Here is a 27,554-nt window from a genome sequence, read left to right as displayed (position 1 = left end):
TCTTAAGAGGAACAAAATAGTAATTTCAGGTGGGAAAAAAAAGTTGTAATTTTACGAGAATAAAGTAGATTGAAGGAAAATATTTATTCTAAAAGCAGTGAGTGATTTTTTTAATGTATTTAAATTGTGAAATGAAAGGATCAAGTTCCATTTTTTAGAAATATTTTTTGTAATTTACAAAATTATTTAAAAAAAAAAAGTTATATTATTTTAAGAGACGAGTGAAAATGTTGCGACCAACAATTGAGGACAAAATCGTTATTTTAAAAGGGGGGCGGGTTTAATTTTATAAGCAATATTAAAAACTTACAAGTTTAAAAAAAAGGTTGCAATTTGGGGGAAAAGTTCTAATCATAAGAGAAAAAAAGTTGGGAATAAAAGGATTATTTTGAGGGGGAAAAATAATTTTAGAAGCAAAATGTTGACTTGTCAAAGACAGTTTTTAGAGTTAAAAAATGAAAACATTTTTTTTCAATTTTAGGGAAAACATTTAATATTTCAAGAGGAAAAGGTTAGTTTACAAGAAAGAAAGTCGAAGAGAAAATAATTATTTGAGGAGAAAACATTTTAGAAGCATAGTTAGAATATACATTTTTTTAAGTGGAATAAAATGAGAAAAAAGTTTTAACATTGAAAGAATAAAGTGAAAATATTAGGGGGGAAATGTGTAATCTTAAGAGAAACAAAGTTAGGAATAAAATCAATATTTTGAGCGGTAAAAATATTTTTAAAGACAATTTTTAGGGGGGAAAAAGTTGCAATTTTAGGGAAAAAAATGTAATATTTCAAGAGAAAAATCAAAATGTGAAAAAAGGTAAGGTTACAGGAAAGAAAGTAAAGTAGAAAATTTTAGAAGCATGAAGTTGGAATATTATTTTTTTAAGTGTAATAAAATGAGAAAGAAAATAAAATAAATACAATTTAGATTGGGGAAAAGTTTTAATATTTTAACAATTGAGTCAAAATACTACAAGAAAGAAATTTGAGGATGAAATCATTATTTGGCAGGGAATACAACATTTTAGAAGCATAAAGTCAAAATATTAAAGACATTCTTTATTAAATGGAAATAAAATGGGAAAAAGTAAGTTGTAATTTGGGGGAAAAAATTATAATCTTAAGAGAAAGTCGAAAATAAAATAATTATTTTGAGGGGGAAATAATTTTAGAAGCAAAATGTTGACATATTAAGGACAATTTTTCAAATACATTTTTTTTTTTTTAAGTTGCAATATTAGGGGAAAAAATATATTTCAAGAGAAAAGTCAAAGCATGAGAAAAAAGGTAAGTTTACAGGAAAGACAGTCGAGGAAAAAATAATTATTTGAGGAGAAAAAAAAAGTGGAATAAAATGAGAAAAAAAAGTTGCAATTTGTGAAAATTTAGATTAGGAACATTTTTTATTTTTCAAGAATAATGTGAAAATATTAGGGGGAAAATGTGTAATCTTAAGAGAAAGAAAGTTAGGAATAAAATCATTACTTTGAGGGGTAAAAATAATTTTAAAAGCAAAATGTTGACATAGTAAAGACAATTTTCAGAATAAAAAATGGGGGGCAAAGTTGCAATTTTAGGGACCAATTTTAATATTTCAAGAGAAAAATCAAAACATAAGAAAAAAGTTAAGGAGAAAATTTTTAAGCATAACGTTGGAATATTATTTTATTAAGTGTAATAAAATGAGAAAAAAATAGGTTGCAATTTGGGAAAAATTTTATTAGGAAAAGTTTTGATATTTCAAGAATTGAGTCAAATTACTACAAGAAAGAAAGTTGAGAATAAAATCATTGGCAGGGAATACAAAATTTTAGAAGCATAAAGTTAAAATATTAAAGACATTCTTTTTTTAAATGGAACTAAAAAGGGAAAGAAAATAAGTTGCAATTTGGGGTAAAAATGATCATCTCAAGAGAAAGAAAGTAGGGAATAAAATCATATTTTGAGTGGGAAAAATAATTTTAGAAGCAAAATGTTGACATATTAAAGACAATTTTTAGAATTAAAAAAATTGAAAAAAAGTTGCAATTTTAGGGAAAAAATGTATTTCAAGAGAAAAGTCAAAGCATGAGAAAAAAGGTAGGTTTACGGGAAAGAAAGTCGAGGAAAAAAATAATTATTCGAGGAGAAAATGTTTTAGAAATATAAAGTTGCAATTTTATTCTTTAAGTGGAATAAAATGAGGAAAAAAAAGTTGCAATTTTGGAAAAATTAGATTAGGAAAAATTTTTATATTTCAAGAATAAAGTAAAAATATTAGAGGGAAAAAGTGTAATCTGAAGAGAAAGAAAGTTGCGAATAAAATCATTATTTTGAGGGCTATAAAATAATTTTAGAAGCAAAATGTTGACATGCCAAAGACAATTTTAAGAATTAAAAAAATGGGGAAAAGATTTGCAATTTTAGGGGAAAAATGTTATATTTCAAGAGAGAAGTCAAAACATGAGGAAAAAAAAGGTAAGTTTGCTGGAAGGAGAAAATAATTTAGGAGAAAGAATTTTAGAAGCATGAAGTTGGAATATTGTATGTTTTAAGTGGAATAAAATGAGGGGAAAAAATTTGGGAAACTATTAAGAAAAGTTTTAATATTTCAAGAATTGAGTCAAATTACTACGATAAAGAAACGATAAAACCATTATTTGGCAGGGAATACATCATTTTAAAAGCATGAAGTCAAATTATTAAAGACATTATTTTTTAAATGGAAATAATATTTGGGAAAAAAATTATAATCTTAAGAGAAAGAAAGTCGAGAATAAAATCATTATTTTGAGAGAGAAAAATAATTTTAGAAGCAAAATGTTGCCATATCAAAGACAATGTTTAGAATTTTTTTTTAATTTGCAATTTTAGGGAAAAAAATTATATTTTAAAAGTCAAAGCATGAGAAAAAATGTAAGTTTACAGGAAAGAAAGTCGAGGAAAAACTCATTATTTGAGGAGAACATTTTTTAGAAATATAAAGTTGGAATGTTATTCTTTAAGTGTAATAAAATTAGGAAAAAAGTTGGGAAGTTTGGGAAAAATTATATTGGGAAAAGTTTTAATATTTCAAGAATAAAGTGAAAATATTAGAGGGAAAAGGTGTAATCTAAAGAGAAAGAAAGTTGGCAATAAAATAATTATTTTGAGGGCTAAAAATGATTTTAAAAGAAAAATGTTGACATACAAAAGACAATTTTTAGAATTAGAAAAAATGGGGGGGAATGTTGCAATTTTAGGGGGGGAAATCATATTTTGAAAGAAAAATCAAAAGGTGAGAAAAAAGGTAAGTTTACAGGAAAGAAAGTTAAAGAGAAAATTTTAGAAGCATAAAGTTGGAATATTATTTTATTAAGTGTAATAAAATGAGGAAAAAAAATCGGTTGCAATTTGGGAAATATTAGAATAGGAAAAGTTTTAATATTTCAAGACTTGAGTCAAATTACTTTGAGAAAAAGTTGAGAATAAAATCATTATTTGGCAGGGAATACATCATTTTAGAAGCATAACGTCAAAATATTAAAGACGTTCTTTTTTTAAAAATGGAAATAAAAATTTGAGAACAATCAGAAGTGGAAGAAGTTCCAATATCTCAAGAATAAAGTGAAACTATATCGGGAAGAAAATCTGAATATTACGAGAGTGATCCATAAAAAACAGTTCTTCAAAGTTCATCTTTACCAGCTCATCCTAACGATGTCACATTCAGATTTAGGAAAAGATGGTCGGTCTCAAACCCTCAGACGTCCCCCCCCCTCTCGCCGTGAAGATGGCGAGCGCCGGGGCGGCGGCGTGCATCGCCGACCTGGTCACCTTCCCGCTGGACACGGCCAAAGTCAGACTGCAGGTGAGCGTGCGCCCTTAAACTCTGCCTGCTGGTCCTAAAAGACTCTGGCCTTCAGGTCCAAGGCGAGAAGGCAGTGGAGGCCACCAAGAACATTCGCTACAGAGGCGTGTTTGGCACCATCAGCACCATGGTCCGCACTGAGGGGCCCAGGTCCTTGTACAACGGCCTGGTGGCGGGTCTGCAGAGGCAGGTCTGCTTCGCCTCCGTTAGGATCGGTCTCTACGACAACGTCAGGGACTTTTACACCGGAGGAGCCCAGAGTGAGCATCCCATTATTTCATCTTTGCTTATGTGGTCCTACATCACCTGTGTCTCAAAGGGCTGCACAAGCCACAACCTCATCCTCGGCTCAGATCCCACATCAGAAAAACTCAACCCAATTGGATTACAATGAACATAATAGTGAGAGAGTCCAGTCCATAGTGGATCTAACATAATAGTGTGAGAGTCCAGTCCATAGTGGATCTAACATAATAGTGTGAGAGTCCAGTCCATAGTGGATCTAACATAATAGTGTGAGAGTCCGGTCCATAGTGGATCTAACATAATAGTGTGAGAGTCCAGTCCATAGTGGATCTAACATAATAGTGTGAGAGTCCAGTCCATAGTGGATCTAACATAATAGTGTGAGAGTCCAGTCCATAGTGGATCTAACATAATAGTGTGAGAGTCCAGTCCATAGTGGATCTAACATAATAGTGTGAGAGTCCAGTCCATAGTGGATCTAACATAATAGTGTGAGAGTCCAGTCCATAGTGGATCTAACATAATAGTGTGAGAGTCCAGTCCATAGTGGATCTAACATAATAGTGGGAGTCCAGTCCATAGTGAATCTAACATAATAGTGGGAGTCCAGTCCATAGTGGATCTAACATAATAGTGTGAGAGTCCAGTCCATAGTGGATCTAACATAATAGTGGGAGTCCAGTCCATAGTGGATCTAACATAATAGTGTGAGAGTCCAGTCCATAGTGGATCTAACATAATAGTGTGAGAGTCCAGTCCATAGTGGATCTAGCATAATAGTGTGAGAGTCCAGTCCATAGTGGATCTAGCATAATAGTGTGAGAGTCCAGTCCATAGTGGATCTAACATAATAGTGTGAGAGTCCAGTCCATATTAATTTTTCTAAGTTTCATTTCCAATGATTATTATAAATGTTTTAACTTTTAAGAATGTTCCACCCCCCTTCCAATATGTATTATAAAAAAAGAAACATTTTATTCTGATAAAATGTGTTCACTCTTTTTTCCTTTTTAAAAGGTTGATTTATAATTTAATAGTAATGTAATATATTTATTTATGAAAGTTCATTAAAAAAATGTTTTTCACTTTTTAGAATGTTTTTATCCGTCACTTTTTTCCAGTGTTTATAATCATTTTTTAGGGCCGTAAAAATGAACAAGTTAACGACTGTGATTAATCACAAATAATGATCTCATTAATCATGTACACACTTTTTAATGATGCCGTTTATTTCGAGCGGAGAAGCACTTTGAAGTGGACTAACACAGTCAGTGATCAGAAGGATGCACACGACAGCTGTGCTCGCTGGCAATAAATCCTGAAGGAACTTTGGATAAAACTGAGCAGGTTTTGTGTAAATAAATGACGAGTATTCAAGTCAAGCGTTTAAAAACGTTCCTGGAGGACATTCTGACAGTAAAATTACATTTATGTTCAAAAATTGGGTTATTTTGTTAAGATAATAGTCATTTTTTTTTAATCACCAATGATTATCATGAATAATCCAAATTCCAAAATGTGATTAATCTGATTTACCTATATTGTAAAAAATGTTTTACTCTTAAGAATTGTTTTTTCACATTTTGTCCTATATTTATTGCAATTTATTTTCTTTTTTTGGGATTTATTTTTTTACTTTTTCAAAAATGTTCCCCCTATATTTATTATAAAACATGTTTTACTCTTTAGAATATTTTTTTCACATTTTGTCCTATATTTTTTAAAATTTTTATTTTTTTTACTTTTTCAAAAATGTTCCCACTATATTTATTTTAAAAATGTTTTACTCTTTAGAATTGTTTTTCACATTTTGTCCTATATTTATTGCAATTTATTTTCTGTTTTAGATTTTTTTTTCTTTTTCCCATTATGTTCCCCTTATATTTATTATAAAAAATGTTTTACTCTTTAGAATATTTTTTCACATTTTGTCTTATATTTATTTATTTTTTTTAGAATTTATTTTTTACTTTTTCAAAAATGTTCCCCCTATATTTATTATAATTTTTTTTTTACTCATTACAATTTTTTTTCACATTTTGTCCTATATTTATTAAAATTTTTATTTTTTTGGGATTCATGTTTTACTTTTTCAAAAATGTTCCCCCTATATTTATTATAAAAAATGTTTTACTCTTTGGATTTCTTTTTTTACATTTTGTCCTATATTTATTGGAATTTATTTTCTTTTTTTTAGAATTTATTTTTTACTTTTTCAAAAATGTTCCCCCTATATTTATTATAAAAAATGTCTTACTCTTTAGAATTTTTTTTCACATTTTACCCTATATTTATTGCAATTGATTTTTTTTTTTTTTAGGATTTATTTTTTACTTTTTCAAAAATGTTCCCACTATATTTATTATAAAAAATGTTTTACTCTTTAGAATTGTTTTTTCACATTTTGTTCTATATTTATTGCAATTTATTTTCTTTTTTTTAGAATTTATGTTTTACTTTTTCAAAAATGTTCCCCCTATATTTGTTAGAAAAAATGTTTTACTTTTTGGATTTTTTTTTACATTTTGTCCTATATTTATTGGAATTTATTTTCTTTTTTTTAGAATTCATTTTTTACTTTTTCCAAAAATGTTCTCCCTATATTTATTATAAAACATGTTTAGCTGTTTAGATTTTTTTTTCTCATTTTGTCCTATTTTTATTGCAATTTAGCTTCTTCTTTTTTTAGAATTTATTTTTTACTTTTTCAACACCCCCCACCCCCCCATGTTTATTATAATAAACATAGGGGGGATTTATTTTTATTTTTATTGTTCACCTTTTCCACTTTTGTATCATTATATATTCTAATAAATTATACAAAAACAATTAAATTTAAATTTGTTATACTTTTTAAGTGCAATGACAATACAGTTAAATTGTATTCCATTAGAAATATTCATTATTGTGTTAAGTTTTGAAATTGTTAAGTATTTATAAAGTTAAAAAAAATTGACTCTCAAATTTCAAATAATTTATGAACTTTTAACTCATTTGTCAAAATGCAGTTATGAATACTGCAAATGCTCTAATTAGAAGTACTTAAAGGAACCTAAATATTGTGTGTGTGTGTGTGTTGAACAAAAGCAAATGACAGACGGGGTCTCTAATTAAAGCTCCCACTCAGAAACATTAACACTAGTGGCTGTAGGCAACCTCCTGATGTAGCAGTTGTTTGTTCCAACTCCGGCCGATGGCAGTAACTGCATTACAAGTATCATAAGTGGTCAGCATCCAGCAGCTTTATCTAGCTCTGCATGCATAGCTGCAGGTGTGTACTCTACACTATATGGAAGTATTGTATGTGATTGAAAGTATTGTACATGAATGGAAGTATTGTTTATGAATGAAAGTATTGTATACTTTTTAATAGTATTGTATATGAAAGGATTGTATGTGATGAAAAGTATTGTATACAAAAGCATCGAATATGAAAGTATGTTGTATATGAATGAAAGTATTGTATGTGATGTAAAGTATTGTATATGAATGAAAGTATTGCATATTATAGTCGTTTATATGAAAGTATTTTGTGATGGAAAGTATTGTAGATAAAAGTATTGTAAATGGATAAAAGGATTGTAAATGAATGAAAGTATTGTATGTGATAAAGTATTGTATGTGATGAGAGTATTTCATATAATAGTAATATATATGAAAGTTTTATGTGATAGAAAGTATTGTATACAAAAGTATTGCAAAGTGGTTAAAAGGATTGTAAAAAAATGAATGAAATTATTGCATTGTAAATGAATGAAAGTATTGTATGTGATGGAAAGTATTGCATATAATAGTATTGTATATGAAGTTTTGTATGTGATGGAAAGTATTGCATATGAAAGTATTGTATATGAATGAAAGTATTGTATGTGACGGAAAGTATTGTATATAAAGGTATTGTATATGAAAGTATTGTATGTGATGGAAAGTATTGTATATGAAAGTATTGTATATGAATGAAAGTATTGTATGTAATGGAAAGTATTGCATATAATACTAATGTATATGAAAGTATGTGATGGAAAGTACTCCATATACAAGTATTGTGAATGAATGATAGTATTGTATGTGATGGAAAGCATTGTATATAAATGTATTGTATATGAAAGTATTGTATGTAATGGAAAGTATTGTATATAAATGTATTGTATGTAATGGAAAGTATTGTATATAAATGTATTGTATATTAAGGTATTGTATATGAATGAAAGTAGTGTATGTGATGGAAAGTATTTCCTATAATAGTAATGCATATGAAAGTATTATGTGATGGAAAGTATTGTATATAAAAGTATTGTAACTGGTTAAAAGGATTGTAAATGAATGAAATTGCATTGTACATGAATGAAAGTATTGTATGTGATGGTAAGTATTGCATGTAATAGTATTGTATATGAAAGTATTGTATGTGATGGAAAGTATTGCATATGAAAGTATTGTATGTGATGGCAAGTATTGTATATAAATATATTGTATATAAATATATTGTATATGAATGAAAGTATTGTATGTAATGGAAAGTATTGCATATAATAGTATTGTATGTGATGGAAAGTATTGTATATAAATATAATGTATATGAAAGTATTGTATGTGATGGAAAGTATTGTAAATGACTGAAAGTATTGCAATAATTGGTGTGTTTGCACAGATCCAGGAGTGTTGATGCGTATCCTGGCCGGCTGCACGACGGGCGCCATGGCGGTGTCGTTCGCTCAGCCCACAGACGTGGTGAAAGTGAGGTTCCAAGCGCAGGTGAACTTGGACGGTGTTGCCCGGCGCTACAGCGGCACCATGCAGGCCTACAAACACATCTTCCAAAACGAGGGCCTGCGCGGACTCTGGAAAGGTTTTTTTTTTTTTCTTTTTGTACAACTGCAACGTTGTGTTTTGTAGCTGACATGGCTGTGATGTGACTTTATTACTGCTACACATGGTTGTGTAAGGAGCACACGCTGTGTATAATACAGCATTTAAGTACATACATTCAGTCAAACATGCAATGAATGAAAAGGAGAAAGTAGACGGGAGAGGAGTTGCCAAAGGTTTTGCAGTCATTTATTTTTCTTGGTCTTGTTCTTGTTATTACAAAGTGAGTAAGTCTCTCATACAGGAAGACTTCAAGAGCAAAACCCACATGGGAACAAAAGTAGTTTTTCTTTATTGTGCACTAGACACATGTTTAAAAACATGTATGTACTATTCAATACCACACATTTGATATATGTAATTTACAATAATACTGGCAAATGTTTCACTTCTATGATCTATTGTCAAAGTCTCCAATTGAGACTCGAAATCGGATCCGATCTGATGCAAAAATAAAAAATCGGATTGTGACCGGAGGGCCAAAAATGTTACTTGATAGTAAAATCAATTGTACAGAATTAGATAACAATAATTTTACATAACAATATTTAGATAATTTTACATAACAATATTTAGGTAAATAAATTAATAAATAGTATTTATGAAAATACATACAGATATTAATAATACAATGTTTTTGTATTATTGAATATATAACTATATTTTGTATTCTATTACTAACTTCTCCCTTTTAACCCTTGAAATTTGAATTTTTTTGAAAATACGTAGATGTTAATAATACAATGTTTTTGTATTATTGAATGTATAACTATATTTTTGTATTCTATTAATAACTTCTCCCTTTTAACGTTTGAAATTTGAATTTTTTTGCCGTAATCCCCTCATTCATTAATATGAATTAATAATATGGGGTAGATATTATACGTTTATTCTTTCTGCTCCTTTTCATTCATGATTTATTTTAACATTGTATCAATTATTTATAATTTAATATTGACACGATAAAATACAAATGGAATATATCAACTCAACATTAGTATTGTATTAATAATATCCATCCATTTTCTACCGCTTATTCCCTTTTTGGGGTCGCGGGGGGCGCTGGCGCCTATCTCAGCTACAATCGGGCGGAAGGCGGGGTACACCCTGGACAAGTCGCCACCTCATCGCAGGGCCAACACAGATAGACAGACAACATTCACACTCACATTCACACACTAGGGACCATTTAGTGTTGCCAATCAACCTATCCCCAGGTGCATGTCTTTGGAAGTGGGAGGAAGCCGGAGTACCCGGAGGGAACCCACGCAGTCACGGGGAGAACATGCAAACTCCACACAGAAAGATCCCGAGCCTGGGTTTGAACCCAGGACTGCAGGACCTTCGTATTGTGAGGCAGACGCACTAACCCCTCTGCCACCGTGAAACCGTATTAATAATAGTTCATCCAAATTAAAAGCATTTGTAATCAATTTTAAACACTAAAATTAATATGAATATCTATAAATGAAGAGAACACAATTGCGGCAATTTGACACAAACTCAGAGGTATTTTCCAACATCGGTTTTATTATTATTATTAGGGCTGCGAATCTTTGGGTGTCCCACGATTCGATTTAATATCGATTTTTGGGGTCACGATTTGATTCAAAATCGATTTTTTTTTCAATTCAACACAATTCTCTATTCAAAAACGATTTTTTTCCCCGATTTAAAAGGATTGTGTATTCATTCAATACATAGATTTCAGCAGGGTCTACCCCAGTCTGCTGACATGCAAGCAGAGTACTAGATTTTTGTAAAAAGCTTTTATAATTGTAAAGGACAATGTTTTATCAACTGATTGCAATAATGTAAATTTATTTTAACTATTAAACGAACGAAAAATATGACTTATTTTATCTTTGTGAAAACATTGGACACAGTGTGTTGTCAAGCTTATGAGATGCCATGCAAGTGTAAGCCACTGTGACACTATTGTTCTTTTTTATTATTTTTATAAATGTCTAATGATAATGTCAATGAGGGATTTTTAATCACTGCTATGCTGAAAGTATAACTAATATTGATAATGTTGATAATATTCATTTTTGTTTCACTACTTTTGGTTTGTTTTGTCTCCTCTCAATTGCTCTGTTTATTGCAGTTCTGAGTGTTGCTGGGTTTGGTTTTGGAATTGGATTGCATTGTTATAGTATTGCTGTGTAGTGGTTTCTTGGATTGATAAAAAAAAAAAAGAGAATTGATTCTGAATCGCACAACGTGAGAATCGCGATTCTAATCGATTTTTTTCCCACACCCCTAATTAATATTATTATTATTATTAATTATTCTTAAACGTGCTGTGCAGGAACTCTACCCAACATCACAAGAAATGCGCTGGTTAACTGCACAGAGCTGGTGACCTACGACCTCATCAAAGAGGCTATCCTGCGACACAAGCTCATGTCAGGTGAGTCACACACACACACACACACACACACACACACACACACACACACACACACACACACACACACTCCAACAGATAGCTGATTGGTTAAGGGCCCACACACCCACCCTCCCGCCAGCTGATACCATAATCTGTACAAAGTGCTGATGATGACGATATCCCCGCAGACAATCTTCCGTGTCATTTTGTGTCTGCCTTCGGCGCCGGCTTTGTTACCACGGTGATCGCCTCCCCGGTGGACGTGGTAAAAACCAGGTACATGAACTCGCCGCCGGGTCAGTACAAGAGCGCCATCAACTGCGCCTGGACCATGTTGACCAAAGAGGGGCCTACAGCGTTCTACAAGGGGTGAGCGCTCACTCTTCAATTCTTCTGAATTTTTTACACGTCCCATAATTGTAATTCCCTTTTTTTTATTTGTCTTATCAATAGTTTCGTACCATCCTTCCTGAGGCTGGGCTCGTGGAACGTTGTGATGTTTGTCTCCTTTGAGCAAATTAAGCGGGGCATGATGGTCACCAAGAAGAGGTTTGAGGACGCTAACTGAGCCTGGTGGTGGAGGGAACGCACCGGGTGCTATTTTAGGCACACCTGCAGGGGGGCGGAGAAGCCATTTTTGTTCTCAGATTGAGGAACGGGGGGCCGTCCCATAGCACTTGTTGAAGTATTTTCAGTGTATAATATTGGATGGTGCAGGTGTGCCCGCCTAAAAACTGCACTTTAACAGGACAAACTTCAGGCAGCTGAAGTAGTGACGGTGTCATAACATGTTTATAAGCATCCTAAATATATCAGTGTACATATCTGACCTGTTTTACACGTGTGCTTCTTCTACTTCAAAGTGTGTTTAAAGGCCTACTGAAATGCGATTTTGTTATTTAAACGGGGATAGCAGGTCTATTTTATGTGTCATACTTGATCATTTCGCGATGTTGCCATATTTTTGTTGAAAGGATTTAGTAGAGAACATCGACGTTAAAGTTTGCAACTTTTGGTGCTGATAAAAAAGCCTTGCCTGTACCGGAAGTAGCAGACGATGTGCGCGTGACGTCACGGGTTGTGGAGCTCCTCACATCTGAACATTGTTTACAATCATGGCCACCAGCAGCGAGACTGACTCGGACCGAGAAAGCGACGATTTCCCCATTAATTTGAGCGAGGATGAGGAAAGTGAGAGTGAAAGACTAGAGGAAAAAAAAAGGACAAGAGGGCAATGGGAGCGATTCAGATAGGGAAGATGCTGTGAGAGGCGCCGTGGCAGCCGTGGGGGTGGCAGGACCACTCGGCCGGGCCCAACCGCAACAAGGGATAAAGCCATACCGCTTTGAACCCGACGCTGACGGTGATGGTCAGGTGGACGCTACTGATATTGATGCTGGAGTAGCACACAATATAGATCGCCTTCAGAATACAGAATGGTAAAATGTTTTTTATTAATACACATAATACACTGTACTTTGTGTGTGTGGTCCAATCCAACCGTGTTCGCTTGACATCTCTGTTCCATAGTAAAGCTTGACTGTCATCTTTTGGGAATGTAAACAATGACACACCAGCTGTGTTTGTGTTGCTAAAGGCGGCTGCAATACAGTGCTTCCCACCTACAGCTTTCTTCTTTGATGTCTCCATTGTTCATTGAACAAATTGCAAAAGATTAACCAACACAGAGGTCCAGAATACTGTGAAATTTTGCGATGAAAACAGACGATTAATAGCTGGCCACGATGCTGGAGCAAAATGTCCTCTACAATCCGTGACGCCACGCACACGCGTCATCATACCGAGACGTTTTCAGCAGGATATTTTGGCGCAAAATTTTAAATTGCAATTTAGTAAACTAAAAAGGCCGGAATTGGCATGTGTTGCAATGTTGATATTTCATCATTGATATATAAACTATCAGACTGCGTGGTCGCTAGTAGTGGCTTTCAGTAGGCCTTTAATAGTTGAAGTGGCTACATCACGCTTTGAACAATCACAAACAAACAAAAGGCATCAGTCACATTATTAAGGACGTAAATATCAAAATCCTGAGCCGACCAACTTAAAGTGTTTATGTTATTTGACACTTTTCAACGTGTCTTTGGACCACAATATAGCCATAGGGCTGCTGCCTCGTTAAAAGAGCTGAACAACTCACCGCCACGTCCGCCGTCCTCGCCACGTCTAAACATGGAATGTTAGTGCTTCTTTCTCGGTGTTGCGTATCACATGGATCAGAGCGTGAGAGACACGTCGGGGTCCTTCAGATGCGTCTGGACAATGTTATGGAATTTTTCCCTGTACTGGTTGAACAACATGATGCTTTCCGGTTCCTCTGCGATCCAGAATTTGTCAAACTCAAACGCCAGGTAGCCTGGAAGAGAAGACAAGAAGCCGTGGGAACTTTGCACTGACCCATAAATATTGCGCTGATCGGGCATCTTTATGGACGCCTGTAAGTGTTACAACCCATTCATCCATCCATTTTCTACCGCTTGTCCCTTTTGGGGTTGCGGGGGGTGCTGGAACTTATCTCAGCTGCATTCGGGTGGAAGGCAGTGTACACCCTGGACAAGTCTCCACCTCATCACAGGGCCAACACAGATAGACAGACAACATTCACACACTAAGGCCAATTTAGTGTTGCCAGTCAACCTATCCCAAGGTGCATGTTTTTGGCGGTGACACAGTCATGAGAGAACATGCAAACTCCACACAGAAAGCTCCAGGACATTTGTATTGTGAGACACATGCACTAACCCCTGTTCCACCATACTGCCCCTACTTACAACCACCTCTTCTAAATAGACCAGCATTTGCTCCCTAGCATTGCCAACCCCCAAAAAATGATGTCAGCAATAACACATAAATCTGTCCACGGGTGTTGTCGTTTTTCAGTGTCTTCAGAGAGGCACAGTGGCATATAATGCACACCCGATTTGAATAATTGTTTGATTGCACTAATTCTATGACAGCCGCGTCAAAGTACGTCGACCCACACGTTTGTCCACACACTAGTGCGGATTTTCTTTCTTCGACCAGTTCAGCGAGACATTGCAGCAAGCAGCATATCATGCAGTGTCTTGTTGAAATAAATAAGCCTAGTTCCATGTCTGCAATATTCCTCCTAACATGGTCATGAGTTTAGAAAGACAGAGCAGCCTGTCATGCAGTATATTGATTGAACGGATACATTTATTTCCGTGACAGTACGTGTACTCACACAGTGAGCCCTGCAATTTATCCGTAGATTTTCATTTTGTATTTATCTCCTTCATTGATGTGCATTTTTGATCAATAGACAATTAAACTTTAGCAACTAAACACATATTTACACACCTATGCTCAAGAAGGAACAACATCTTATATTTCCTGCCCCCTTCAACATAAGTAGTCTTACGTTATGGATAGCCCAGATTCACAAGCATACAAACCTAACAAATACATCCAAATATAATGTCTAACAAACAAACGAAACCCCAAAAGTGCAAAAACTCATGAAGTATAAACCGAACAAAAAAAGTTTATATAAACCTCACAGGATGATACAAAACCAGATAAAAAATAAGTAAAATAATAACTACAAAGCAAAATGTAGACACTTACTGCTGTCCATATGATCTTATTGTTCTGTCTTTATATATTTTTTTCCAATTGGAATATATTTCTACAATCTTTTATCTCATTCCATAGTTTAACCGCCACTACTGATATACACTCTTTTTTTTTTTAACTGTCCTTGAATACTGATGTTTCAAATTACCTTTTCTTCTATTCTCCTTATTCTCAGAAGTGAGGACAAACATTTTTTGTAAATATGCTGGTAATGTTTTACTTTTAGCCTTAAACATAACACATAATGTCTGTAACTTTACTAGCTCCTGTAGTTTCAATCAATATGTAATAATAATTTCTGCAAGTACGGGTCCAATGTCGCACAGTAAGCAGCATATCATGCAGTGTCTTGATTGAATACAAACTCTGTGACAGTGACGTCACGGAATGATTACCTACACGATGGGAATGCATTATTTGTCTGCAGATTTGAGCTAACTCCTCCCTACCAAGTTAAGCGAAGCACAACAGCAAGTAACATATCATGCAGTGTCTTGATTGAATAAACATGCTTATTTCTGTGACAATGACAACACAGAAGACCACCCACACGTTGGGATTACATTATTTGTTTGCAGAGTTAAGTGAAGCACAACAGAGAGTAGCATATCATGCAGTGTCTTGACTATATAAATGTGCTTATTTCTGTGTCAAATCATAGAATGATGACCACTCGTTGGGAATGCGTTATTTGTCCGCAGATTCTTTTGCCAACTTCTCCTTCTACCAAAGTAGTCGTTGCGCAACAGTAAGCAGCATATCATACAGTGTCTGCTGGATAAATGTGCTTATTTACTTGATAGTGATGTCACAGTATCACTCACGCGAGTTAGGAATGCATTATTTGTCCTTCATTTTTATGTCAATCTCTCTTTCTTTTATGTTCAACAAAACACAACACAACAAACAGCGAGCAGCATATAAAACACAACACAGCAAACAGCGAGCAGCATATCCTGCTGTGTCTTGATTAAACCAATGTGCTTTTTCAGTGATAGTGATGTCACAGTACGACTACCTACACGTTGAAAATGCATTAATTCTCCACAGATTTGTGCCTGTTTCTCCTTTTACGGAGTGAGCAGCATATCATGCACCGTCTTCATTGAATAAATACGCTTACCGTATCTCTTTGAATAGCCGCCGGGCATGTAATATGCGCCTGCCTTGAATTACTGCCGGGTCAAACTCGCTCCCCAAATTTTTTAGCGCATGCTTACTTTTACCGCCGGGTCAAATTCGTGACGTCACGAGTGACACTTCCCCTGTCGTCATTTTCAAAATCGCAGAGGAGTTTTTTTGCTTTTACTATGGGTAAACCAGGGGTATTGTTCCACAGCCATACAGATCACACAGATGGTTGTGATATAAAACAACTTAAACACTCTTACTAATATGTGCCACACTCTGTGAACCCACACAAACACATTTCGGGAGTACATCGGCTCTGTAACACATTATAAACGCAACATAAGAATTACCCACAATGCCATGCTTCCATGACTTTTTGCTATATTACACACCGCGAGCACCAACCCCCAACCGCCCCCCCTCTCCGTGCGTCGGTTGAGGTGGGCGGGTTTGGGGGCGCGTGTATAATATAGCCAAGAGTCATGGATGGATGGCATTGTGGGTAATTCTTATGTTGCGTTTATAATGTGTTACAAAGCCGATGTTCTCCGGAAATGTGTTTGGTGTGGGTTCACAGAGTGTGGCACATATTAGTAAAAGTGTTAAAGTTGTTTATATCACAACCATCAGTGTAAAAGGTATGGCTGTTGACCAAGTATGCATTGCAATCTCGTATGAGAAGCAGCAAAATGCTGAAAAAACCACGGGCTCCAGTACTCTGGAATGCCCTCCCGGTAACAGTTCGAGATGCTATCTCTGTAGAAGCATTTAAGTCTCACCTTAAAACTCATCTGTATACTCTAGCCTTTAAATAGACCTCCTTTTTTAGACCAGTTGATCTGCCGCTTCTTTTCTTTCTCCTATGTCCCCCCCTCCCTTGTGGAGGGGGTCCGGTCCGATGACCATGGACGAAGTACTGGCTGTCCAGAGTCGAGACCCAGGATGGACCGCTCGTCGGGACCCAGGATGGACCGCTCGCCTGTATCGGTTGGGGACATCTCTACGCTGCTGATCCGCTTGAGATGGTTTCCTGTGGACGGGACTCTCGCTGCTGTCTTGGATCCGCTTGAACTGAACTCTCGCGGCTGTGTTGGAGCCACTATGGATTGAACTTTCACAGTATCATGTTAGACCCGCTCGACATCCATTGCTTTCGGTCCCCTAGAGAGGGGGGGTTGCCCACATCTGAGGTCCTCTCCAAGGTTTCTCATAGTCAGCATTGTCACTGGCGTCCCACTGGATGTGAATTCTCTCTGCCCACTGGGTGTGAGTTTTCCTTGCCCTTTTGTGGGTTCTTCCGAGGATGTTGTAGTCGTAATGATTTGTGCAGTCCTTTGAGACATTTGTGATTTGGGGCTATATAAATAAACATTGATTGATTGATTGATTGATAAAGGCGGTCGCAATGATATGTTGTAGAGCAGTGGTCCCCAACCACTGGGCCGCGGCCGCAGAGGCATTTTTTTTTTTTTAAATCACACTCAATTTTTTACTACATGCCATTGGTAAGCGCAGGGGTGAGAAGAGGTTTTAAGATTATTAACGCCTGCTAACTTTTACCGCATGCCTTGAATAAGCACAGGAGTGAGAAAAGGTTTTAAATTAATAAGCGCCCCGGTGGCTATTCAAGGAAATACGGTAATTCCGTGACACGGACGTCACAGAATGACTACGCACGCATTGGGAATGTTTTGTTTGAGTTAACTTTTTCACTAGTTTAGCAAGGCATAGTAGCACAAGCATGCACTGTCCTGACAACATGGTGTGCAGTACTGGGCTGCAAACAGCAGAGGTGCTGTTTATTTTAGTTTTCTGTCTTGTGAAGGGGAGCAAAACCAGAGTTAAGCTACATAGGCTTTTAGTTGAGGCAATTTGCTTACAATAAAACTGATGAAAGTGTTGTAGCTGAGGTGCGTCAGGCACCGTGTTGTAAAAATGAGCTTTGAGAGCGCCACTCTTCAGGAGGCTGTAGGCCATCTCAGTCAGGTTGATCCCGACTATGGCGTAGGAGTACCTGGAATACAATTTATCCCATTGGTGTGATTTCAGGAGCAGAATATTGATGAGTTTTGTGTGTCCTCACCCCAGTTTAGGATGGTTTGCGTGAGACAATACCATCCGTGCTTCCTCTGTGTAGTTTTGACTGAAAAAACTGACAAAAACAAACAATTAAACCACTTTTGTTTGCTTTGTGTGAGAACAAGCTGTGCCTACTGCTCAAAAGTCAATAGTCCATCATATTGTGTTAGGATGCATTTTGAAAGAAGATCGTTTAAGATTTGCTTTCAGCTCCAATATCTTCGATTAGATCTTTGCTATTTAGGACTCACAGGAGGTTAATGAGGCCCAGCATGCCCATTCCTCTGAAGTCCGTCTTGGGGTCGTCCCCTTGGAAGCCGATGTCCCCCCACTGCTTGGTCACTCTGGACTCCAGCTCCACGTTCGGCATGAGCAGCTCCCAAAGCTAAGGACGACACACACTCTTGCCCATTATACAGTAGAACCTTGTAGAGCCTCAAAGTTGTACTTTCCAAGCAGTATTTCAGTGGAAAGAAATGCATCATAAACTTGCACAAAGCATTAAAAATTGCAATCATGCATGATGACCAAAAGAACAAGTTTGGGTGGGGATTTTTTTTTACGTAAGAAGAATTATACAAAAGGAACAATTGTATTATTTTCTATATTTAACAGTGGTTAACTTTTTTTTACACTTTTGTGAAAAAAGACAGTGTTCATCTTAATGAAGACTAAGTATATTGTATTTATGTTTTAAACTTAAAAGACTCATACCAGCCCACATAAGATGGCACAACATTTAGCCCAGCTGGTACCACAACAAAAAATAGTATGCACGTAATCATTTGAATGGAATAGGATATAGATAGAGTAGGTTACAAATAGCATAGGTTAATAGGAATAGATTACAAATAACCCAGAATATATAGTTGTCCTGTAGAGCTGTAAATAATAAAGACAACAAACTAAACCGAATAAAAGCCCTGGTCAACACAATTAATTATACAGTTAATACACACACACACACACATACATACATACAGTACAGGCCAAAAGTTTAGGCAGACCTTCTCATTTCAATGCGTTTTCTTTATTTTCATGACTATTTACATTGTAGATTGTCACTGAAGGCATTGAACTCACAACCTACCAATCTCAGGGCGGACACTCTAACCACTAAGCCACTGAGTAGGTATAAATGTTGGTGTGTAAAATTAAGTGGCAATAATGTTTATGATAAACACACCTACTGTAATTGAACACAAACATAATACTCAAATGTTCTAATAATATTTATTACTTAAAATTATATATATATATATATATAAGTTATATACAAACAATGTCACAAATAATTTTAATGTAAAACAACGTTCATGTTTGTGTACAGTGTACGGTTTGTATTTCAAAATGGTTCTTTTTGCGCAATATTGAATATCAAATAGGTGAAACGCAAAGTTTTCCTATGTTACACTGTCGTTCTTTGTCATTTTTATTTATTTATAGAACTAAATTTTACACCTAACTTCCAGCACCGGCAGGCGACTGGTAAACATTATTGCGTGTCGTCGCTTGTTAATTTACTTTTACCATTTTATGTCAATTACAAATGTTGTAAATGTTACCTTTACAGATAATACTGGTTTTATGACGGCGACAGTTTGACCCTGTAATATGACGGCGACAGTTTGACCCTGTAACAGATTACTTCTATAACAATCAGCAGGACTGTAATCAACATTCAGAGGTTTCACTTTGCTGTACAGTTTGTTAACTTTGCTAGCGTCGTCGTACCTTCAGCAGCATGGCCTCATGTTGTTGGTTGTCCGAGCAGAACACTTCCTTCCTTGTGTCTTCCACGGACATGTACAGGCGTTTGTATCCTGTTATCTGCAGCAGAGATGTATGCAAACTCTCTTTGAACCTTAAAAAAAAAACAAAAAAAAGAGATCAGCTACTTTTAAAACAAAAACACAATAATATTGGACTCAGCATTATTTTAAGTCGAGTGTGCAACTTTACAAGGGATTAGTCTGCACTTTGATGCGCTTCTCCTTCATAATTTGGTCCACGCATTGTTCCAATGTCTCCTGGCTGCATTCCAGGGCACCTCTTAGTAGCTGTACAGGAAGAAAAACATAGTGTGTGACAGGGCTGCACGATTAATCGATATCGAATCGACATGGAAGTTTTAATTAGTGCGATAACGTAACTGCAAGAGGTTGAAAATGTTTTTCCTCCTCCGTCGTCGCTGGCATTTGAGTGACAGACAAGTTTGCCAATCAGAATTGTTGAGCCTCTCACTGTGCATCGCTCTCAGCACCTGAGCGCCTTTCTTGGACAGTAAAACTAACGGAACGCAGTGAGCCCTTTTTTTAGTCATTCACAATCTTTGACTCGGTGGGCGGAACCTGAACCGCCAGCTTTACACACACACACACACACCCCCCCCCACACACACACACACACACACACACACACACACACACACCCCCACACACACACACACACACACACACACACACACACAAAGCCTCCCTACTCGCGACCCGCAGGTGGAAAAGTGCCACAAAGTAGATGCATATGATAACAATGCCATATGTCCAGTTGTGGGAATATTTCAGCTTCATATGGGATGGGCAATATGAGCCCATCAACAGACGAACAAGCACGAATGCCATGATGGCAATAAACAAAAAGACAACATCCCACCTCAATTTTCCAACTGATAAAATAAAAACCTTAAGATGTTCGATATAAGTAAAATTTTTGCTTACAGAAATGAGTCCACTTTATTTTTTTGTTTATTTATATAGCATAACACAGTTATTTACCAACCAACTTCAGTACAATGGTGGACAATTCTACAGTAATGACAAATAAATGTTCATATTATATTAAACGGTTACTTGCATTAGGATTATATATCATGATTACATTACATTATAAACACTGTATAGTTTAATTGCTTATTTGTTCAGTTTAAGAGCATGATGTAGACAAAAGCTCCACGTCTGTCTGCATAAAGCCAATTATTCCTTAAGTAAATTATTGCATAATATTCTGTGTGCCACCTTGAGACAACAATCTGTTGATTGACAGTCTCTTAATTACATGTATTCCTTCACTTGTTATTTTTGTAGTTTTATGCATGTGATGTAAAACAAGAATGAAAAGATGAAATATAAAACCGATACTGTGATTGGGCAAAGCATATCAAGTATAGTATGTAACAGAAACCGGCAGTGTGACAAATTCTGGATACAATAAAAAAGTGTGCATGCAGGTGTTTAAAAAAAACTTGGTAAAAACAAAAATTGTCTTAAATGGTTTATCTCATTTTCAGTATTTTCCATTTATTTCAGGCAATGAGAAAAAAAGTAAGAGGTACACAACAAATAATATTAATAGAATACATAATGGTAATGTACAGTATGTAAGCATGCACCTCATTACATTAAAATGTATTACATATAATATATTAAGACATGCACCTGGGTATAGGTTGATTGGCAACACTAAATTGGCCCTACAGCGACCCCAAACGGGAGAAGCGGTAGAAAATGGATGGGTGGATATTAAGAGTACATATATAAATAATACAAAAAAACAATAGGGAATTTAAAATGCTGATCAGTAATATTTATTACAATAAAAAATATGCAACCATACATTATCATTAATTTTGTCAATAGTCAAACGTTGGTGCTCAAAAAAAATCTAATTTATTCCAATTCTAAATAGATTCATTATTTTCAAAGCCCTATTTTTTTTATTTATTTAAATAATACCCTTTTGAAAAATATGCTTACTTGCAGCACATTTACGGCATATGTCAGCAACCTTTCATAACCTGTTTTGAAAAGGTTTTATTTTAATTACTATACTAAATATTGCAATTTGCGAATATCGGTTTGAATCGAATCGTCCCCCCAGGAATCGGATCGAATTGTGACGTGCCCAAAGATTCCATTTCTATCAGTCTGGCACAACATTTCCTGGCAAATGCTTTTTAATTCATGTATTCCTCAATCATTACTGTACTGCAGTAGGTACTGTATATGTAGATGTTATGGCAATACACGATAAAGAGGTACACAAAGAAGCGTCCGGTGATCTTATTTACCAGCCACTGTATTAATTTATGGTTTGTGATATTTAGAAAATGAAGACCACGGGCCAAGTTTAACAAGACAAGATGTTCCAGATGATAGTGATTCAGGATGAATTCTGTTCACAACTGGGACAACTAAGACCTTTGCACCAGTGATAGGTGTGATGGGTTTAAAGGCTCTCGATGCGCCTTGTTACGTAAGATAAACTAATAGCGAAACTCTGACCCCAATTCGTAAAAGCCTACTGCCTACCATGAAATGGCACTGACTGCTTACCTTGCTCTTTGACGACTCCAGGGAGTATTCTGCAACAGCACAGACATGCAAGAAATGATATATAAAAAAGAAAATCCAAATGAAATGTCACATTCGGGATGATTTCCTCACCAGTTTTTGTTGTTCTGATGGCACCCGGTTTGTAGCCCGAACATATTCTCTGCAGCTCGCATGTGCCTGTGGCCTGCCTGATGAGCCATTTCAGCCAGTACCTGAGGTAGGATGTGTAGACGTACTGCCAGATATATGCTAGCATGATTCCTAAAAGGGAAAGAGAAGAGACAAGGGGTCACAGTAAAAATAGGTAAATAGGAGGAAGAGATAATAATACATCACATCTACAGGATATTGGACTGTTTTGTGCTTTCCAAGGTAGTCAAAGATAATAAAAAAATGTGTATAACACAATACCACTTTTTTTTTTAACAAATTAATGAAAAAAGTCCAGAATACTGAAAATGATCAAACAAACTGGAATCAAGAGCACAGCAGTTTTTTTCTATGCATTCAAACATGTTAAAGATTACAAAATACTAACAGAATTTTGTGTAAATATATGTATCTTTAAATATCACAATGTAAAAAAAAATATTTAAAAAAATCAAATGCAAAACAATAAAAAGTAGGGTACATGGTGCTTCTTTTGGGAGTCAAATATGCTAAACAAGTTAAAAAATATATATATAATTTTTTTTTAAATATATAAATAAATAAATAAATATAAATAGGCTCCAGCGACCCCGAAAGGGACAAGCGGTAGAAAACTGATGGATGGATGGATAAATATTTCAGAAATGTGAGATATATACTTGAAAAATATAATTAAAATACAAATGTAAGAAAACTAAGTCGGTCAATTTTTACAATATTATGGGTGGAACAGAGTTCAAGTAAGTTGCTTTTATTGGTACTCAAAGATGATAAAAAAGATGAAAACTAATAAATTAATATTTTGAAAATGATACAGGTTTAAAATAGATGACAAAATACAATCCAAGCTTGCGCAAAAACTGCCATAAAACATAATAATCATAATAAATAATTGTGGAGGCACTTATACATAAAACAATTTCCCTATAACTCTAAGCAATATTATATATGTCTTGACCGGACAGGGCATGTCATTGTTTTAATGTGTTATTTAAATAATTTGAGTCATACATTTGATCATTAGATTAGATGTGTCTGGCGCCTCTGTAATTGAGACGAGAATAAAAATCACAATCAGAATAGTTTTTATTGCCAGTGTTTGAGAACGGGTTCACAAACAAGGAATTTTAATTGGTGCAATCATGCAACATAAAACATATAACACAGAATGGAATAACGTGTATTATAACAGAATGATGTATTTGATGTTAAACGAGTCCATTAAAGCAGGTGGCGGGCCGTTCCTTTCCCACCTAGGCCTTCAGTCATCTCCGACTTCAGTGATTAGCTCTCAAAATACCATCATTGATGTCCCCACATGACCATTGCTGGAGAAATACTATACAGGAACACATTTACACCCTACTGGGTATTGAATCACATCAACAGTATACAAAACGGGTTATTTTCTGGCACACTTAAAAATCGATTAAAACGCATCAGCAATTAAAACATACCGTAAATTTCTCTGCTTGGCTTATGCAACTTCCGGTCAATAAAGTTTGATTCAAAGTACACACTTCTCAAAGATATATTAACTGCCCTGACCACATGATGGCGACACATACACACGTAAAAATGTTAATTAAATGACAAGCATGACACACTTTAAAAACAAGAGTTTACAACTTTTAGTTGTAACACAACAGCTACTGACAACAACTTGTGATCTGATTGGCTATAGCAACTGTCTATCAACTGTATGTCCCATTCGCTTACAGTGCACGGACGAACGCCCGAATTGTTCATTTGGTACAGCAAGTCAACATAAAGTAGCTGAATTCTGATTGGATACAAACTAAAACTAAAAACAACAGCACTGGAAGGAGCATAATATGACTTGAAGAGAATATGAATAATTTTAGATATTTAGGGTAAGTAAATAATAAATAATTGTATCTTTAATTATGATTATGACATATATTAGAAATGACAAAAAAAAAAAAAAATTATCTTTAATAATGATTGTGATAAAATATTTTTTTAGTTTACTTTCCCTAAATATCTAGAATTATTCATATTCTCTTCATGTCATATTATGCTCTTTCCAGTGCTATTTTTAGTTTGAGTTTGTATCCAATAAGAATTCAGCTAACTTACGTTGTCAAGCAGTACGAAATCTGCCAGACGCCTTCAGAATCAGCAATGCTGGCGACACATACAGTTGATAGACAGTTGCGATGACCAATCAGATCACAAGCTGTTGTCAGTAAGGCCTTCTAGATGGCCTCACGTTGAACGTGACATTTACGCATCCTGTGATTGGATACTCATCGGGACCGATAGCGGATGAATTTGAGAACACATACAGTTGATGGACAGTTGCGATAGCCAATCAGATCACAAGTTGTTGTCAGTAGCTGTTCTGTTACAACTAAACGTTGTAAACTCTTGTTGTTAAAGTGTGTCATGCTTCTCATTTAATTAATATTTTTTACATGTGTATTTGTCGTTATCATGTGGTCAGGGCAGTTAATATATCTTTGAAAAATGTGTACTTTGAATCAAACTTTATTGACCGGAAGTTCCATAAGCAAAGCAGATACATTTACAGCATGGGTCTCAAACTCAATTTACCTTGGGGCCGCTGGACATAGAGTCTAGGTGAGGCTGGGCCGCAAGAAAAGATTTGTTCAAAAAAAATGTTGCATACTTCTCAGCATGTCTAGTTGTATAATGACGTCGCTTTCACTCATTTGCCGCTTTCCCACTAACGCAGGGGTAGGCAACCCAGAACGTTGAAAGAGCCATTCTGGAGCCAAATAACACAACACTGTCAAGCGCCATTCATATAAAACTTGCGGGCTGCACTAACATTAAACTTTCATATTAAGGTGGGGAAGGGCAGCACGGTGGAACAGGGGTTAGTGCATCTGCCTCACAATACGAAAGTTCTGAGTTCAATCCCAGGCTCGAGATCTTTCTGTGTGGAGTTTGCATGTCCTCCCCGTGACTGCGTGGGTTCCGTCCGGGTACTCCGGCTTCCTCCCACCTCCAAAGACATGCACCTGGGGATAGGTTGATTGGCAGCAATAAATTGGCCCTAGTGTGGGAAGGTGAGTGTGAATGTTGTCTGTCTATCTATCTGTGTCATACTTGCCAACCCTCCCGGATTTTCTGGGAGACTCCCGAAATTCAGCGCCTCTCCCAAAAACCTACCGGAAGAAATGTTCTCCCGAAATTCAGCCTAAGCTGTAAGCCACGCCTCCTCCAGCTCAAACATGCACAATTTGAAGCTTGAAAAGGAAGATTGCAGGCGGATCTGACGGCATTTAAAGTCATTTTTAAAAACGACTGCTAATCCTTCTCCTTTTTTTTAAGAGGGGCGGACTCACCGGCTCTAAGCCATGTTTCCGTCACACAGAGGAAGTCCGCGGGAAGTGAAGAAATCCTTCAGGATAAACGTTTTGTTTGTCAAAGATCTTGCCTTCACAAGACCCAACCTGGCGGGGGCCAGCACGTCCAAGGGCGCAGCTAATCCAGGTGGGGTCCGACACACAGCCCGCAGGTGGCGGGGGAGAGGACGACAGAGACGAAAATAGACGCAAACAACACAAAAACGAACAGAGCTGACAGCGAGAAACGCCAGGCCAATATATATATATATATATATATATATATATATATATATATATATATATATATATGAGAAATACTCGAGTTGGTGAATTGGCTGTAAATACAGTCTTCCCCTCTTAACCATGCCCCCCGCCCAAACCACGCCTGACCATGCCCCCCACCTCCGACCATGTCCCCCACCTCCCGAAATCGGAGGTCTCAAGGTTGGCAAATATAATCTGTGTTGCGCCTGCAAAGAGGTGGCGACTTGTCCAGGGTGTACACCGTCTTCCACCCGAATGCAGCTGAGATAGGCTCCAGCGACCTCCCGCAACCCCGGAAGGGACAAGCGGTAGTAAATGGATGGATGAAGGTGGGGGCCGCAAAATAACGTCTTGCGGGCCGCGTGTCAGACCCCTGATTTACGGTATGTTTTAATTGCTGACGCCTTATAATTTATTTTTAAATGCGTCCGAAAATAACTATTTTGTACACTGTTGATGTGATTCAATGCGAAGTAGGGTGTAAATGTGTTCCTGCATAGTATATCTCCAGCAATGTTCATGTGGTGACATCAATTATTGTTATTAGGAGAGCTAATCAGTGAAGTCAAAGATCACTGAAGGCCTAGGTGGGAAACGCACGGCCCGCCACTGGTTAAACCACGAATTGATTACCGTGGACCCCGACTTAAACAAGTTGAAAAACGTATTCGAATGTTACCATTTAGTGGTCAGTTGTACGGAATATGTACTGAACTGTACAATCTACTAATAAAAGTTTCAATCACTCAAACATTATGCATAGCGAGAGAAACAGAATGTTGGCACGTCACTTAAAGCACGCATGCGCAGTGAGGCTCGCTAACACGCAGCGGCTGGCTGCCACAACAATGGTGATCTGGGACTAGCATCGATGCTAATAAATGCTAGCGTAAACACAAACGCTGAGCCGACGTCACAGCCGTGTAAGTAAACTATCGTGTTCCCTGCACTTTCATGTCGACACATATCCACATCACTACTTGATAACAACTTTATAAAGGAGCTAACAGCCTGATTAATGACAGTGAAAGCGTCGTCCGGACAACGGCTTGTCTGTTTGCTACCGGCAGCTAGCTTTGTCGCTCCTTTTTCCAAATAAATTGTTCAAAGAGACCTAAACTTTTCTTTGGTGTGTGGTTCTTACCCTTCTTATCCTATTATTAAAACGAAGCTGTATATCCAATGTAAAATTCAGTCGCAAGCTGTGTAGTCAACGCGGACTGTTAGTAAAATGTCAGCTTGTTCTGGTGTGGCGTTCAGGGCCACTGACGCAAATCGGACTAAATTAATTTCATTTGAACAATCTGGAT

At 36.2% G+C, this 27,554-nt stretch overlaps 3 protein-coding genes across 7 annotated transcripts in view; 2 read left to right on the top strand and 1 right to left on the bottom strand.

The window, feature by feature from the left end:
- The window catches only part of ucp1 (uncoupling protein 1), a 14,143-nt gene extending 433 nt beyond the window's left edge, over positions 1-13,710 (top strand). The window contains exons 2-7 of the mRNA XM_061881063.1: positions 3,689-3,826; positions 3,882-4,086; positions 8,724-8,921; positions 11,253-11,354; positions 11,522-11,702; positions 11,787-13,710. Of these exons, the coding sequence (XP_061737047.1) occupies positions 3,701-3,826; positions 3,882-4,086; positions 8,724-8,921; positions 11,253-11,354; positions 11,522-11,702; positions 11,787-11,901 (927 nt within the window). The 5' untranslated portion in view covers positions 3,689-3,700 and the 3' untranslated portion in view covers positions 11,902-13,710. The remainder of the gene's footprint in view (positions 1-3,688; positions 3,827-3,881; positions 4,087-8,723; positions 8,922-11,252; positions 11,355-11,521; positions 11,703-11,786) is intronic.
- elmod2 (ELMO/CED-12 domain containing 2) lies at positions 9,103-27,529 on the bottom strand. The gene is made up of 9 exons (XM_061881064.1): positions 27,389-27,529; positions 22,604-22,753; positions 22,493-22,521; positions 20,124-20,221; positions 19,896-20,025; positions 18,413-18,546; positions 18,166-18,234; positions 17,963-18,096; positions 9,103-13,710 (listed from the first exon to the last, which is right to left on the bottom strand). The coding sequence occupies exons 2-9, from the start codon at positions 22,746-22,748 to the stop codon at positions 13,571-13,573; spliced, it is 879 nt and encodes a 292-aa protein (XP_061737048.1). The 5' UTR covers positions 22,749-22,753; positions 27,389-27,529; the 3' UTR covers positions 9,103-13,570.
- The window catches only part of gprin3b (GPRIN family member 3b), a 34,171-nt gene continuing 33,511 nt past the window's right edge, over positions 26,895-27,554 (top strand). For 4 of the 5 annotated variants that reach the window (XR_009803158.1, XM_061881061.1, XM_061881060.1 and 1 more), the window contains exon 1: positions 26,896-27,167. The gene's annotated coding sequence lies outside the window, so the exon portion shown is untranslated. Of the gene's footprint in view, positions 27,168-27,554 lie in introns of all 5 variants that reach the window. The other variant, XM_061881062.1, reaches the window with a different exon arrangement.

This window comes from Nerophis ophidion, linkage group LG20, assembly GCF_033978795.1.
Source record: "Nerophis ophidion isolate RoL-2023_Sa linkage group LG20, RoL_Noph_v1.0, whole genome shotgun sequence".
NCBI lineage: Eukaryota > Metazoa > Chordata > Actinopteri > Syngnathiformes > Syngnathidae > Nerophis > Nerophis ophidion.
The sequence above is the reverse complement of the archived record's forward strand: the minus strand, read 5'-3'. Positions and strand labels throughout refer to the sequence as shown.

Excerpts from the sequence above, each read along its gene's own strand:
- elmod2 (XM_061881064.1), bottom strand. The coding sequence starts at position 22,748 with ATGCTAGCATATATCTGGCAGTACGTCTACACATCCTACCTCAGGTAC. Across the intron at positions 22,522-22,603 it reads CATCAGAACAACAAAAACTG|AATACTCCCTGGAGTCGTCA; the intron begins GTGAGGAAATCA and ends GTGCTGTTGCAG. Across the intron at positions 18,235-18,412 it reads CTGGGCCTCATTAACCTCCT|TTTTTTCAGTCAAAACTACA; the intron begins GTGAGTCCTAAA and ends TGTTTTTGTCAG.